Source organism: Amblyomma maculatum, chromosome 11 (genome assembly GCF_055883805.1).
Source record: "Amblyomma maculatum isolate TAMU_Amacu chromosome 11, ASM5588380v1, whole genome shotgun sequence".
Classification (NCBI taxonomy): domain Eukaryota; kingdom Metazoa; phylum Arthropoda; class Arachnida; order Ixodida; family Ixodidae; genus Amblyomma; species Amblyomma maculatum.
The window spans coordinates 32,828,120-32,843,222 of record NC_139354.1 but is presented as its reverse complement, the minus strand read 5'-3'; the positions used below and the strand labels follow the sequence as shown (position 1 = coordinate 32,843,222).

At 50.8% G+C, this 15,103-nt stretch overlaps 1 protein-coding gene across 2 annotated transcripts in view; it reads left to right on the top strand.

Moving 5' to 3' along the window:
* The window catches only part of LOC146173435 (uncharacterized), a 60,308-nt gene extending 45,786 nt beyond the window's left edge, over positions 1–14,522 (top strand). Inside the window, exons 1-2 of one of the 2 annotated variants that reach the window (XM_084583152.1) lie at positions 1,028–1,460; positions 8,688–14,522. In XM_084583152.1, coding sequence (XP_084439278.1) covers positions 1,398–1,460; positions 8,688–9,881 — 1,257 coding nt within the window. In that variant the 5' untranslated portion in view covers positions 1,028–1,397 and the 3' untranslated portion in view covers positions 9,882–14,522. Of the gene's footprint in view, positions 1–1,027; positions 1,461–8,687 lie in introns of those variants that run through there. The other variant, XM_084583153.1, reaches the window with a different exon arrangement.
* Positions 14,523–15,103: the final 581 nt, after the last annotated feature.

Sequence of the window (15,103 nt, the reverse complement as noted above, 5' to 3'; positions counted from 1 at the left end):
GCGGATGGCTGAAAAGAAGCAGCTCGAGGATGTGCTATCGTGAGGAAGGGAAAAAAAAAAAAAAAAATGAGAGCACCCCTCTCAGCTCTGAACTTAACTTCACTGCATGCCGGCGTCAGGTACTTCTGCGGTTGTGGCCGGAGACCTTCCGGATATCCATGTGGCGGCAGTTTTCTCGACTTTCGTATTAAAATCGTGCAGTAACCGTTATTAACACAGCGTTCCAGGTGGTGTCACACAGCTTCTTATTGTACATAGCATCCGCAGATGTGAAAAGCAGAAATGAAAAAGCGCCGCCGATGAGGGAAGCAACGGAGCATACAACACGCAGGGAGCACGCATCGCCATCTCAACAAGCTGCACCACGGTTGTGGAGTCAAACCACTTGACACGCCTTCTCCGCGGGAACAACTAATGCAGGAACAAGCACCCCTCCTCATGCTGTTCAAGGGATGGCGCTGAAAAAAAGAAAATGAAAAGATAACGGGCGCATACTGGAAAGGGGGAGGTCGTAAACGAAAATTGGCAATGGCCGAATGCGCTGAGGTACTCTGCCGAGCTGAGCTGGCAAGCGAAAATTCGGCGGGGGAGGAGGGGGGAATACGCGCGTCGCCGCGTCCAGCGGTGCGCGCTTCGGTTTTGCTGCACGCTTGTTATCGCCGTAGTCCGCCCGAGAAGACTCCATCTTGGCGCCTCAGTCGCTCGCCGCTTGTGTTTGCTTCCTCGACTCGCTTGAGATTGAGCAGGGCTCGCTGATGGTTCTGTTTTGTTGCTTGAGCTCCCAGACTCGTGACGTCGTTTGATGCCCTCGCTGGAAAAAGCCGTTCCCCTCTCCCACGGCTCCAGCGCCACGAAGGGAGAAAAATGGCCTGGTGGGCGTTGAGGCGCGCGGCGGGGGGGAAAGGCTGCGTCCCTTTCTCTCTTGTCTACGTGTTTGAATTTCGCCTCGCTCCGCCATTGGTCGGCGCCCATGCGGAGCTCCGCCTACTCGCTGCTCTGACGTCACCGCTCGTCCGCCACATTGAAAAGTTGGTTACGTTCTCCGGCAGCCGAGAAAACTCGCTCCAGCGCGCCGGTGGCTTTGAGCGGCTGCGGACGCCTGTGCGTGCTGTGTGTCGTGCTCGGGCTGCTAGCGACGGCGACGAGGGAAGTGTGTCGTGTGAGTGTTCTGTCCGCTGGAAGAGCTGGCCTGTGCGGCGGCGGCCACCCCTCGCGCGTCGAAGCGACGACGAAACGAACAACACTCGACAAGACGCTGCTCTGTTGCGCGCCCTGGCCGGAGGACGTGGATTTTGTGCTGTCGCTTCGGCGCGCGCGCGGACTGAGTTTACGATAGCCGTCGTCCGCGGACCCAGGCGAAGGAACACGGTGTTCGAGGACAGAGGGCAACAGACGACATGAGCGCAGCCATGGTTACCTCATTCTTCAACGACTACAGCCCCAATGTTATGTACGGCAAGGTAGGCGAACCATAATACATTCGCTGGCGCAATGCTTGCTTGCGGCGCGCTCTGATCGGTTTGTTTGTTTTTTTTTTTGTTTCGTATTGTTAACAGAGGCCTTCTGCCGTTGGTAACCATGTGTGACTGAAATGCGTCGAATTTCGTGTGTCGGGCGGGCTGAGGCGTCGCCCCGGGCACGTCAGTGCGGCGGAATGCGCGCTTTTAACTGGTGGCGGCAGGCGGCTTTTATTTGCTCCTATTGACAGCCAGCATTCGTAATAGGTTCATAAAACTCCAGAAACACGAGTTTCCTATTGCGCATTGTCTTTCCGCGACCGTAACTTTTGCTGGTTGGGAAGGACGGCCTGCGCGTTCGGTCGGAACCACCTGTTGCTACGTGCGCTCTCCTCAAACGTGTGGCCACCTGTTATCGCGGAGTCGGAGCGCGGCCTGGCGAAGCCTCTCGAATGTTCGCCGAGATTGAAACCGCAGCTTAGGATGAGCATCGAGACTCGCTTTCGGACGGCGTCCAGCTTGCTCAGCTTGAACTGCCTTCCAAAACATTCCCTTCATTTTGGATTGTCGCCCTTCGTGTTGCGCTTGTATGGAAAACTTGCCTGTCTCTAACCGTCTCGTATGCGCTTCGCCTTGTACGACCTCAACAAATTGCGCTACTAATGGATCCTTAATTTATTGTGTTTTGTCAAGCGGTCAGGTCTGCCGAACATTTTGATTGTTCGCGAGCGCGCCTCTAAAAAGGAGGCCGTGTTAATTGTTCACGATTGGCCCACGATAGTAATGGTACGGTGTTCAGGTTCAGAATACGTGGGCAAAGTTCGGGAATAGCGTATTACTTTCAGTTTCAGTGCGCGCAATAGAAATACTGAACACAAAAAAGAATCAGAAGAAGGAATTAAGATTTATACCACCACCGACATGTTATACCAGAGAGCAAAGTTCGAGCGTTCTATAAATAACTCCGTATTTTGTGTGACGGGCGTCACTTTTTTTTTTCTATTTTCTCATAAAATTCCTTTTGGCGTATAATATCCAAAAGTTATTTTTACGAAGGAATTCGTATTTTTGTATGTATGGGGGAGAGGGGGGAGGTCAAATCGGTTTTTCCATTTCGTATTAAGCGACCATGCACACTCCACTCGTGAGAACCTGAACTGATGTAAACTCTTCGCTCGCGTTAATGCGGCGGTCGATAAGGGAGCGGTAGAAATGTCACAATAATTAACACTGCTGAATTGTTAAACCGTGGGTTTACACAGTCTTCTTTATTACGGAGGTATGATGTAGACACAAAAATCGTGCAGAAATATCAGACTCCGTACTTGTCCCTGCGCACCATTTGTGTGTGCTACTTATGCAAATTGAAAAAAAGAATAAATAAGTGATCCGTACAAATACAGAGAGCGCACACCACAACTAAGTACACTAAAACTCGAGAAGAATGTGAACAAGTATTCGAAGTACTTGTTTCTATGAGCGAAACAGCGTAGCAGGTGTTGGTAACTGACTGTTGGCTCTGTTACTGCATTCCTACTTTGCTGTGCTTTTTTCAGGGCGAATTACTTGAGCGCTAACCGCGCGTAGTTAGCTGCTGCGTATGTATGTACACGAGCTCGCCAAGTAGGACGCGCCAAGGACTCTGCCGCTCTTCCGCTGGCGTCGACCCACGCGCCTCAGAGAGCGGACGCGTCGGCGCAGAGTCCTCCCCCCTCTTTGCCGCAGCTGCGACAACGAGTCATTGGGGCCAGGAAAAAAAGAGAAGGCCTTCTTCTCTGGCGTGCGTGCACCTTCCTGGAAAAAGTACCGTGCGGCGCGTCGTCCGCCCCGCGATGAAAGTGCGACTTTTCTGGTCACACCGAACGAACGTCGTCGGTTCTTTCGCTGAACGGCTGTCCGCGGAACTGGTTTCCCGCCTCGAATGTAGCAGGGGGGTCTTCGCCAAGAAAGCGACCACCTCAGCTCTGGTAGGGTGAACGACGGCCACTCGAAAAAAAGGAAAAAAAAAAAAAATTTTTTTTTTCGTGCTCTCTGGGGGAATCGATGGCATCAATTCTTCTTTACCCAATCGTCTTGTTTCTTTCTTTTCGCCTTCTTTTTTTTTCTCCCCCACCACGCGCAATGTACGACGCGGTCGTCTACTGGGATCCGGTTCCTGCGCTCACATGCAGGCTCCACAGCGCGTACGTACGTGATCTGGCCTCGAGAGAGACCTACGTCACGCGTTGTTCGTTGATTCAGGAGGGGTGCGCTCTTTTGGCGCGCCTCGTGTCGGTTGTCTCTGAAGCGGCCGCCGCTCAAAGTGCGATTGCTAGGCGGCGAGTCTGGTTTTCTGCTTGAACGCAGATTCGTTTTCTGGTCGCACCTGAATCTCTCTGTTGGGCGGGAGACACGGGCAGCCATTCGCTGCGTGGTCGTCGGTCTTTCGGTGAACAATGCTCACTGTGTGACGTGAAGCAGCTGCGGCCTGATGTTAACGCGGAGTCGCCGCTACGCTGTGCAGCTGTCGTAGAGCACAGCGTAGAAGTGTTCTGTGTGTTGTGTTTATTGTACTGGCTTTTATGCTGGGCCTAGTAGTATTTAGAATAGTAGTAAAGTATAAAGAACCCCGGGTGGTCGAAACTTCCGGAGCCCTCCACTACGGAGTCTCTCATAGCCTTAGCTTTGGGACTTCAAAAGCCCACAAACCAACCATAAATCTGGCGCTGGGTCTTCGTAGAGGTGTAATGGAAGCGACTGAAGAGCGTTGAGAAATTATGAGGAACAATTTTGAAAGGAAGTGCAGGAATATCAGTGGATACGACTCGAGAAAAAGTGAAAAGCGGCTGACCTGTCGGAGGACCCAACGGCTTTGGCCGATTGTCATGACGTCATGGACTGTCTCCTTAGAGCGTCTGGCGTGAGAACACATGGTGTGGCATCTATAAGCGGGCTCCCCACGGCATAATCGTATAAACGGCTTGTATGCGCGATGGTTTGCAGCATACGCACGACGTGCTGTTTGACAGGAGCTCGTACGCACGACATGGCCTGCAAGAGCAACAAAAACGCGGCAGTTCGCGCTAGTTGAGGGATTTGAATCCCGATCGTAGTTCGTAATCGGAGGACGCGACACCTGTAATAAGCCTTACCGTGCTTTTTTTTTTTTTTTTTTTTTTCCGGGCTACAGTACAGGCGCCGGGGGTAATATTCGACAGCGCGTCCATCTACCTAAAACTTAGCCTACAAGATAGTCAAAAGTTTGCATTAATCTTGAGTAGCAGCCCCAAACTTGCGTACGTAGTTAAAATTAGCGACCTTAAACTTAGCGTCGAGCCTGGTGATACCAGCCGAATCGCTCATTCACCGCGACGTTACTTCTGACATGGGAAAATCGAGCGCGTGCGAAGCTGCCCAAATTCGCCCGTAACGACACCGTAACCGCATAAAGTTTGGCCCGTTGCGTCTGCCCGAGGTCGCGGCAACGCGGAGTGGTGCTTGTGCGTTTCTAGAAGTCCCCGTTTGGCGAACGCGACGTCGTGTGTTTGCTATCACTCAAAGGATAAATAAACCCGGCGGTGGAGCTGCTTAGAGGTGTAGTTTAACTGAAGAAATTGTTGAGAACAATTTAAAAACCGACCTCTGGCCGTCATAGAAGGCTTTGGCTGATTCTCATGACGTCATAAACGATCCCTTTAGAGCTGCTAACTAGCCTGAGAACGTAGGGAGGCTTATAAAAGCGGCCCCGCCACGGCATAATCGGATAAACTGCGAGCCTCACGCCGCCATTTTGTTTTTTAATGCCGTCCTTTAAAGTGATCTTCCGCCTTTTTTTGTTTGTTTGTTTGCTTTCGTTGCATCTAACCGTAGTCTACGACGAGCCTGTTCTGCCTTAATCAGTGTTGGCCGGTCACTTTTACGCGTGTGCGCATACCCCAGTTTCGGCATGGGCAAAAAAGTTGGAACGAGCTAGAGGCCTGTGTAGTTCAGGCGGCGGTTTGCGGTTGTTCCTTTCCTTACGGTGCGGTTCAGGTGCCCATCGAGAACTGTGGAAGGTAATCCGCCTGTACTTTCCTGTAATCATGATAATAATTGGTTCGCAGGAAGATAAAGGCAGTATCTGTCACTTGTTTCTGTGGACACCTGAACCGCGCCGAAGGGAAGGGAGTAATGTGAGAAGGAAAGTGGAAAGGGAGGAAGAGGAGCCATAGTGAGGGCTACGGAGTAATTCCGCTTTCCTATAAAGCAGTTTACACATTAGGTGCAGTTATACACCGATAAGTCAGACTTACTTTACGTTCCCCTAAATATATACAAGGCAAGGCCCACCCGTCGCAAATCACAAGTCTAGCATAGTAACGCGAGTCGGGCGTTTTAAAATTCTTGCGGATTGTGATGTCCTCAGATCGGAATTTTCTGTATGGTTGGTTCGGTTTTCAGTATTTAACGTCCCAAGCCAACTCAGGCTCTGAAAGCTTTCGTAGTGGAAGGCTCCGGAAATTCCGATCACCTGTGGTTCATTACCGTGGGCTGACACCGCTCAGTACGCGGACGCCACTCCGTTTCGCCTCCATCGTAACGCGGCCTGTATGTCAGCAAGTGGTTTTAACAACGCAGTTCTTGTCTCCGAGCCGTATTGTGTGCCGCAGCTTCACAGCTTTGAAGCGGCATTTGCTTTTTTAGTTCACGAGCTGGTTCGGCGAGCGCGGCCGGTGCGATCTCAATGAAGCGGCGATTTCGGAGGTCGGTCGAGGTGCTCGTCCGTGGTGAAAGGAATCGCCGTCGAGATGACGGTGCTTTATAGCTTGAAGGTGGACCGTCTCTTGCGCGCCTTACTTTCCTCTGTAATCGACTACGTGGCTAGACGGGGGGGGGGGGGGGGGGGGGGGGGGACCTGCTTTTGGGACTGCCGAACGAAGCGGGTGTCGGTGTTCGTGTCCACTTCCGCCTCATCTGGTGGTGCTGGCCTGGATTACGCGTATTCTCCAAGAGCCGGAGCCTGGCTATGTGGTATAGCACACGACGAAGACGACGCCTCCCTTTGGGGGCTTCGTGCAGACACGCTTCGGCCGCCGGTGCGTTACCGCACGTTCGGGCTTCTTCTTTGTGGGCCGCCTTTTTCTTTTCCTCTGCCGCCGTGGCGGAGGGCGCATTCAGTCCCAATTTTAGGTCTCACGAGAGCGCCGCAGAAGTGGGTCAGGATTGCCCCGGTGCCGCCGCTGCCTGAGCCCGTTTCTCGGGCTGGCTTCTCTTCTTCCCTAGCTGCGTGGCGTGTGTGGGGGGTTATATTTGCGTGCCGCCTCTTTCCTCGAACGACTGCTTGTGCTGCTGCTGCTGTGTATAGTTACCGTTAGCGATCGTTGCTGCCTTTTCCTCCCACCGGTGCCTCGAGGAATGCCCTCCCAGTGAAAGCCGCTCGCGCAGGACACTGTGCAAGCCAGTGATCCAGGTCGTTCGCGCCGGCTGGCGAGTCGCGTTTCGTGGAGCGCTTGCCGGACGGCTTCGTTCCAAACACGAGGGGGAAATCCCGCTTCGGGCGCTTAACTGGCACGCGGCTGCCCGTACTCTTCGCAGGCACTGCCTCGTGGTTGCATCGTAGTCGTGGAGAGTGTGAGCGTTAACACGGCATCGGCAGGCAGGGCCGAACTGGTCCAGACCCCTATTTATGGCGCATGTGCAAAATGTGATGTTGGGTTGTGCACTGGACTTCCAGTTTGACGCCATCACAGACTCCCAGCCGGGTTCGCTTTGGTTCTGGGCAAATTTGTGATAGGCGATCTACGATTAAAACGACAAAACGTCGCCTGGAACGTTTGTGGTGCGCTAACGCGTTGAGGAATTCCTCATAGGTACTTTTTTGTTGCTATTAAGTAACGACGCAAGCAGTGTCTTTTTTTCTCTCTCTTTTTAAGGCGGGATTTGCTCGCGACATTGCGCGAGATGTGTCCACCGGACGTCGCAGTAGGTTCTGACGTCGACATAACGTCGCGTAATTTACCTAGGCTATGTCGAGGTGCCGATATTGCCGATGACGAGGTCAGATGAAAGTGAGAAATGAAATTGACACGTACACAAACGCGCAATATGGATGTAGAAGAAGCGAGGAAAGGCTTTCGCCATTAAGATGTTAAGCGAAGCTAAGTGCCGTCATGGGATTTTTTTTCATGTCCCAGATCTCGCGGCGGGCCACTTCACTCAAAAGTTCCCCTATGTGAAAGATGCGGAGATGAGCTCCCGTTGTATTTTCATGCACAAGGCTTGAAACACAAAGAACAGTGACCACATTCCCATTCAATCCAGCATTGATTTTAGATGAACGAGGACTTGTATTTAGCTCTCTAAAGGAAGCAAATGTTTTAGACAAGTGCAGTGTACTCTACTGAACGCAAGATATATACATATCCTGAGCTGCTTATGCGCCATTAAACACAACACACTCACTCTAAAGTGCACATTCCCGGTAAACCTCTTGACCTTTTCACGGTCAAACAAAATCGAAAAGGTTGAATCAGTCTAGATCATGGTACATTTCAATAGTACGGAACATTCGTGAACAAAAACTCGTAGTCAGGTCCTCGTGTGGAAACCAAGAGACCTCGCACATTTTCTCTTTGTTCAATGTAAGCCGCGACGCTGTCTCCGACACCGCTTCTAACAGGTGCATCATCCCGCTGGCATTGTTATGCAAACAACTGCGCCACCTGACGTGATGTCCAGCTCGACAGTTAGCGCGTGTATGTCCAGGGCGTGCAGGTCTAAATTTGCTGTTCTCGGTTCGGTGGATAAATGTGTGTGTTTTAAAGACTGAGAAGCGAGGCAAATAGCAAACATTGCGAGTCGAACGCGCAGATCGCACAGGCACACGTGTGGTGAGAGAGCATTTTAGGGGGGGAAACGGGATTGGGCGACGTTTATACAAACTGTCTGCTGTAGCCGGCACGCACACAGCCAGTTCGCGACAGAAAGTAGTCCGTCGTTGGGGGCCCAAATGAAAGCGGACCGTCAAAACAAATTCCTTTGCTTGTTTGGTACTGTCAAATATTCGAAACTGATTCTGTTTACTGTTCAGCGGAATAATGTGCACGCCGCTTACCACGCCCATAGTTTAGCAAGGGCTGTTTAGTTGTTTTGTTTTTTCTTTAGTTGCACAAGCTTGTCTTCTCGGCTTGGTTGCATTGCGTACACATGCGTAGTCCGTTGCCTTGCTGTCGGATGTGCTGACCGGGGCCTCCTCCTTCTTTGTTCTCGCAGAACGGCGGAAACTTCGCGGCGGCGTCCCGGGCCCCGCAGGTGCTGGAGTCGCGCCGGCACTCGTCTTCAAGCGTGGCGGGCCACGGGATGCACCACCACGGCGTGGTGCCGCCGCCGCCTCTGCGCCGCTCGACGTCGTCGGTGACGCCGGTCGTGCTGCGGACGACGTCGCCCAAGCCTTGCCCAAGGATCGTCCAGGGGCCCCCCTCCGCCGGAGGCATGGTGAACGCCCTCGTGGCGCGCGCCGACCACCGCAAGCTGGACCGCAGCTACAGCGAGCCCGTCGACCGGAGGTCCTCGCTAGGCGCCGCCCCGGTGCCGCCCGCGGCCGCACCGCCGGCGGGCATCGCCGCGGCAACGCCGACCAGCCCTCCGCCGGCGCAGAACTCTAGCCGCTACAAGACTGAGCTGTGCCGGCCCTTCGAGGAGAGCGGCACTTGCAAGTACGGCGACAAATGCCAGTTCGCGCACGGCGGGCACGAGCTGCGCACGCTGGCCAGGCACCCGAAGTACAAGACCGAGCTGTGCCGCACCTTCCACACGACGGGCTTCTGCCCGTACGGGCCGCGCTGCCATTTCATCCACAACTCGGACGAGTCGCGCAAGAACCTGCTCAACAACATCAACAGCGGCCAGCCGCAGCCCGCGGTGCCGCCGCAGGCCCGGCCCAAGGCGCTCTCTGTGGGCAGCTTCGGGAGCCTCGGCTCGGCCGGCGACCTGTCGCCACCGTCGAGCCCCATGTACGACGATCCGTTCAGCGGCGGCAGCTTCACGCCCAACTCGACCTGCAACACGGCGTTCTCGTTCTCGCAAGACTTCGCCACGCTCGTGGCCGCCAACACGCTCAAAGGGCCCAACGCGTCGCCGGGAGCAGTCTCGACGGCAGTGACGATGGGCGGCTTCCACCACGGCTTCGGCGGGTCGCAGCCCGCGCTCGCCGCGGCCATGAGCCCGTTCTCGGCGCTCTCTCTGCCCGACACGAGCGCGTTCCCGTTCCCCGCACTGGTCGGGGGCGGCGGCGCGCACCGCGGAGCGATCATCGAGGGCCCACCGTCGCCTGTCGATTCCCTTGGCTCCGAGCTGGACACGATGAGCGTCAACGGTGGTGGATCGCCGGCTCCGGCCTCGTGCAGCTCGCCCCTTTCCAGGCTGCCCATCTTCAACCGGCTCGCCAACGGCCGGGACTCCGACTGAGCGACGACGCGGGAACCGCTGCTTTGAAGGCGCCAAAGTTCGGCCTTCTCCACATCATATTTTCTTTCCGTTTTGTTTTCGCTTAGAAAGATAACGAGCTTGTGGTGTTTACCGAGCAGAAAGTCGTCGCTGCTTTGTATGAAACCCTTTCCCCTATCCCAGGGTCCTGTGTCTGCCACGCCATCCACACGTGCTACACACAGTAGTCAATGGGGCCAGAACTGCTGCCCGCTGATGTGTTCGCTGTCGGCGGGAGGGCAAGCTATAATCGCAGCTTTCCCTCATGTAACATTGACGAAGGCTTGTGTACAGCACTGATGTGATCAGGGATTGTAACTTCTCTCATGCGCAATCATTGTTCATCTATCACGTTTTTTAAGTATAGGTTAACCCTGGCGCGAGCACCGATTAGCGGGTTTATATAGACTGGTGGAAGATTGATTCTTCAACGCCCTGCTGTCGACTGTCTGCAGCCCCCTTGTTTTTGTTTCTCAAGCGTGGTTTTCTGGCAGAAAGCATTGTCACAATCGTGTCGAGAAAACGTCTTCACTTATTTATTATTTGTGCTCATGAACGACTCTTTTTTGGTACAACCGCCCTCCCGCCTGGCACGAACACCGTGGCCTCAGTTCGGCTCAAAGTGTGCTCCCCCAGTAGGCTTCAAGTGAAAGCATTTATTAGTTCACTGTCTGTCGTTCACTCAGTCACAAAGGTGATTCGCTGTTCAAACCAGGATGAGGCAAAACGTTCCATAATGACTTGCTGGAGGGAGCACTGGCTTTCTTTAAGTTTGGGCATTTTGGGTGGCAGCGCAGCCCTGGGCCTGCCATTTCAGTTGTATTTTTTTTTATAAATGTGTGTTGTGTGTGTGTGCTAATAATTTTATTATTACAAATATTTAATGGCACACTGCTCAAGTCCTGTGGACCAAGCTCCCTGAAACATTGAAATATATGTGTGAACTCTACGAACCAAGAGAACAGGAGCCGTCAATGTCAACCGTGCTTCTATAGTCCAATACATGTTTGCCATAATAATATAGCCTAGCTACACATATCTGCGTCACGCTTCCGTCTAAACTGTATTAGCAAAGACTTTTGAGAAAATTTATGAAAATGTGGCTTTTTTTTTTTTTTTTTTTCCTGTGCTTGTGCAGCGAGTAACTTGGTTTAGATTCTTGTCGGTTTTTTTCCTTTTCGTACCATTCCTCGCTCGCAAAGAGGTAATCGTTGCTTTTGGTTATGCTTTCTTGAGCTTTTGATGAGCTTCTGATGAACAGTGCACATTGCCGGAGTATTTTGTTACGTTTGTTCACTAGGCATAATCGTTGCAGAAGCAAAAAGGCTTACCTTTCAGACTGAGCATCACCGCATAGTGCCTTCTTATGTTTTTTTGGGTCAGAGTTATGCAGGCTTACAAAGTTGTGTTTTATTCTGTGTGCTACTCCTTTTGCAGGTTTTACGAATTATTGAGTGTGCTTGTGTTGTTCCCCTTGCCTTTCCATTCTTCTGTCGTATTTATTTGATTATTAATTATATTATATTAATTATTATTATTATTATATTATGCATTGTACACTATGTCATCGACTCTGTCAAATCGTGAGAAGAAAAAACATGTCTGCAGTCAGCAGGACATTTGGACCTTGTTCTGTTTCCATTTTTTTTTTATTATTATTATTATTTGGTACTAAAATCAGCAGCTTTCACATTTCCCCATTGTGTTAGCCTCAACCAGCTGGGTTACATTTGGTGTCAGATTGTAATTAAGTCTACCCACCTTTCCTGCTGGGCTTTGTACATAGGCAATAGTGAAAAAGGACCAAGGTCCTCAATCCTTCAGCGCTCTTTCTTCTCCATGCTGCAACCACCGAAAAAGTACCTTGTCCTTCTGGCCCTGCAGTCAACCTGTACGGCTTATGGCTATTGGTGAATTTCTACCACCATGCAATTTTTTTTTTTTCTATCCGTTTTCAAGCGAGGCTCACTTGATGATGTCTACGTGTTTGCTCTTCATTCAAGCTGCCGTTGTCCTTTATTATTTTGGTTCCAAGTGCGATTCTTGTGTGTACTTTTGTATTTAATGAGAATTTAATTTATTTATTGACATTGAGGCATTCGGTGCCTTCTCTATTTTCGTATTCAACCTAGGTTCGAAGCTATGTTCGCAAAAGGCGAGCCCAGTTTATCTCTCTCTCTCTCCACCCTTTGAGTCTACACTGACACACACTGCGCGGCACATCATCCGCTTTCCAAAGCACACATTTGGGGAGGGTAAAGAACATGCATTCTCTATTTTCACACCGCTCTTGTCATGTCAAGGGTTTTTCATATCCGTGATTAGTGAGAGGTATTAGGATCTTGAGGGCAATCAATGCAACACCCATATTTTAGCTGTTTACTACGACTGGTATTTTAAACGATTATTTATATGGTGATAAATATTAACAAAAGTGCAGTCTTCCACTGATCTAGTGCCTTTGCTGTTGGAGGTTTTTGTCATTCATGTGCCTCTCTTTGTCCTTTGCAAATCATCACAACTCGTTATTTAAGACTTGCATTGTAGAGTTTAGGTTATCAAGTGACAAGACAGATACACATTGTTCAAAGTAGAGAGACACAAACTTGACAGGTACGCACAGTACCAGATCTCAGCTCCAGTATAAGACGCAGGATTGCCGGTGGGCTTCTTCCTCTCGCCAAACTTTTCCTGCCCTTTTTTGCTTTCACGGTCGCAGTGATGGGGTCGCCACTGTTCAGACGGCGCAGAGTTATCATAGTTTGTATACTGCCTATACGAGCGTCTGTTGGAAGCATTCTAGAGCACCTAGGTACGTCTACCAGTCTACTGCTAATGGCTCAGGTTGAAATCTTACTCTCCATTGAATATTTGTTGTAATGGTTTCTAGAAGTTGTGTGATTAGTTGAAACGAGAATTTGTCCTGCCGTGTTTGAAATTGGTGAAATCGTTGAGAGGTGCTAACTAGTAGATTTATGCTCCGCTGCAACTAGTGTAAGGATATTGTGCTCAGTCACTCTTGTCCACTGAATCTTCATCGCTGCCACTGTTATTGCTAGTTCAGAGATGTGCCGCTAGCACCATGACCTTTCTAAGAAAGCATTGCGCAGGTAGCTGTGTTTATGATCCCATTTGGCGGTGATGTTGCTAATGGTGAATCCTTGAGAGTGTAGGTTGTAGTGTCTCTGCTACAGCTTCTGAAAAACATACTCGATTCATGTACAATTGGTGCAGCGTGTAAAATTGGGAGTTGTCGGCCCAGGCAGTGCAAACAATTGCCCAATATTGGTTCTGTGTCGGTCTGACATTGTCACCACAGTACCAATATTGGGCCATAGCTTTGTTCTGCCTGGGGTGCCATATAGTTGGAAGATTGGATATGCAACAGAGGCCGTTACAGAGACTGTGCCAGAAAGCAGCGTATTCTTCCGACAGTTAACTATATGCGGTCGTGACTCGTCAATACACCGCTTGGCACGCTGTGCTCATTAGTGGTGCCATTCCAAATGCAGTGGGGATCTCAAAGCGTGCCGCGTTGCGTTGTTTCAGGGGGATTCGGGGCGGGCAGAGAAAGGCAGGTGTCAGACAAGCATGGAAAGCAACAAACTTGTCGGACGCACTAATTGTGATAGCTTCCCTCGTTCCACCGACCTCCCAGAACGAGTGACTGGGGGAGACCTTTTGCCCCCATGACCAGTAGCACAGGTCACTCTGCTCTTTTTCCCAGCAGAATGTTCGTTGCCTGTCTGCGTGCATCTACTGTGGTTCGAGTCTGGTGAGCTGCCTCGCTGGTTTGGGCCGAGGAATGCTTCCCCACTTTGAAACATGTGATGCTTGGTGTATCCGTGGCTGCCTGTCGCGATCTGTTCTATTCTCCCCGAGGCATCCCTGCATTGTTTGCCGAAAGTGCCTTGTACCTCTAGTACCTTTTCGCCAATGGACCATACTGGACGCATCGTGCGGCCTTCTATTCTTCCGCATTCGCTTCCTCCCCCTCAAACCAGCTGTGCCGCCGAGGGTTTATTTCTTGTACAAGGACCAATTGCGTGTTTCATGGCTCAGCCCAACTTCTAGCTCTGTCTAGACTCAGCATTCCTGACGATGAATCGGTGACTGATGATGAAGCCCTCTAGGCAACCTGGCGCAATGTTTTCTTGCGTGTTGCAGCTCGGGGGGGTACATTCTGGACTAAGGATGCTCCTGGTGCATGTTTCTTTGCCTGGGAACAAAAAGCCCCGCCAGTAATGTTGTACCAAATGCCTCACTTTCACAAAGAGCACCCTGTTTCCAAGTGGCCTTAACCGCATTTGCAGTTCGGAGTATGGATATTATAGTGCACATATATATATAGACATATATATTTTGTACAATAGCAAAAAGAGAACTGAAATTCTATATTGTTGGCCTCTCTTTCTTTTTATTGATTTTTTTACTTTTGTGCGTGTGCCTTTTGTTGGTTTGTTTTAGAACAGTAGAAATAATGACAAATGTGCGACCAACTTCAAAATGGCAAAAAAAAACCTAGACTGTATTCTGAAGAGATTTGTTTTTATGTGTATGTGTGTGTCAAGAGACCTTAATGGATTTTGAGAGAGACAAATACAAGATGTTTAAGTTATTAAACCGTTGTCTCGTGTGATGTTTCTTCCGCATCGTGCACGTCGACAGATGCGTGCCTGTCTCTGCGGACTCCCAAGGAGTCTTGCTAGGATGCTGATAAAAAGGTGCATGTTGGAGCTTCACAGTGGTCAATTCATTCGAGGGCATATGATAACGCCACACTGGCAGCATCGACGTGACCTTCACACAAGCAAGGGTGTAAAACGGTCACCAAGATGCACTTCCTTTAAGTCGGCCTGTCTCCAGCCAATGGCCTGACCTCTGGCTCGCTCCACCAGCATGAGGTACCCCTAACTAACCCCCAATTTTCTCCAACAAAGTTTATCAATCTCCAGCGAGGTGGGCATGCCTAGCAATTATAGACTCTTATGTGTCTAGGCGCCTCGCAATATTGTGAAGGTTTAACGAGATGAAAGTGACAACACATTACAGGGTGTCCATGGTTGGTCGAAAATGGCCTGGCTATAGGTGCATTTACAGCACTGCGAAGCTCAAAATATCTCAAATGAGTAATCCACACTCATAGTGGTGTTCGTTTAGTTTCCTGCGAACTCTGAATCCTCAATTGTGTTGCTTCAGTAATA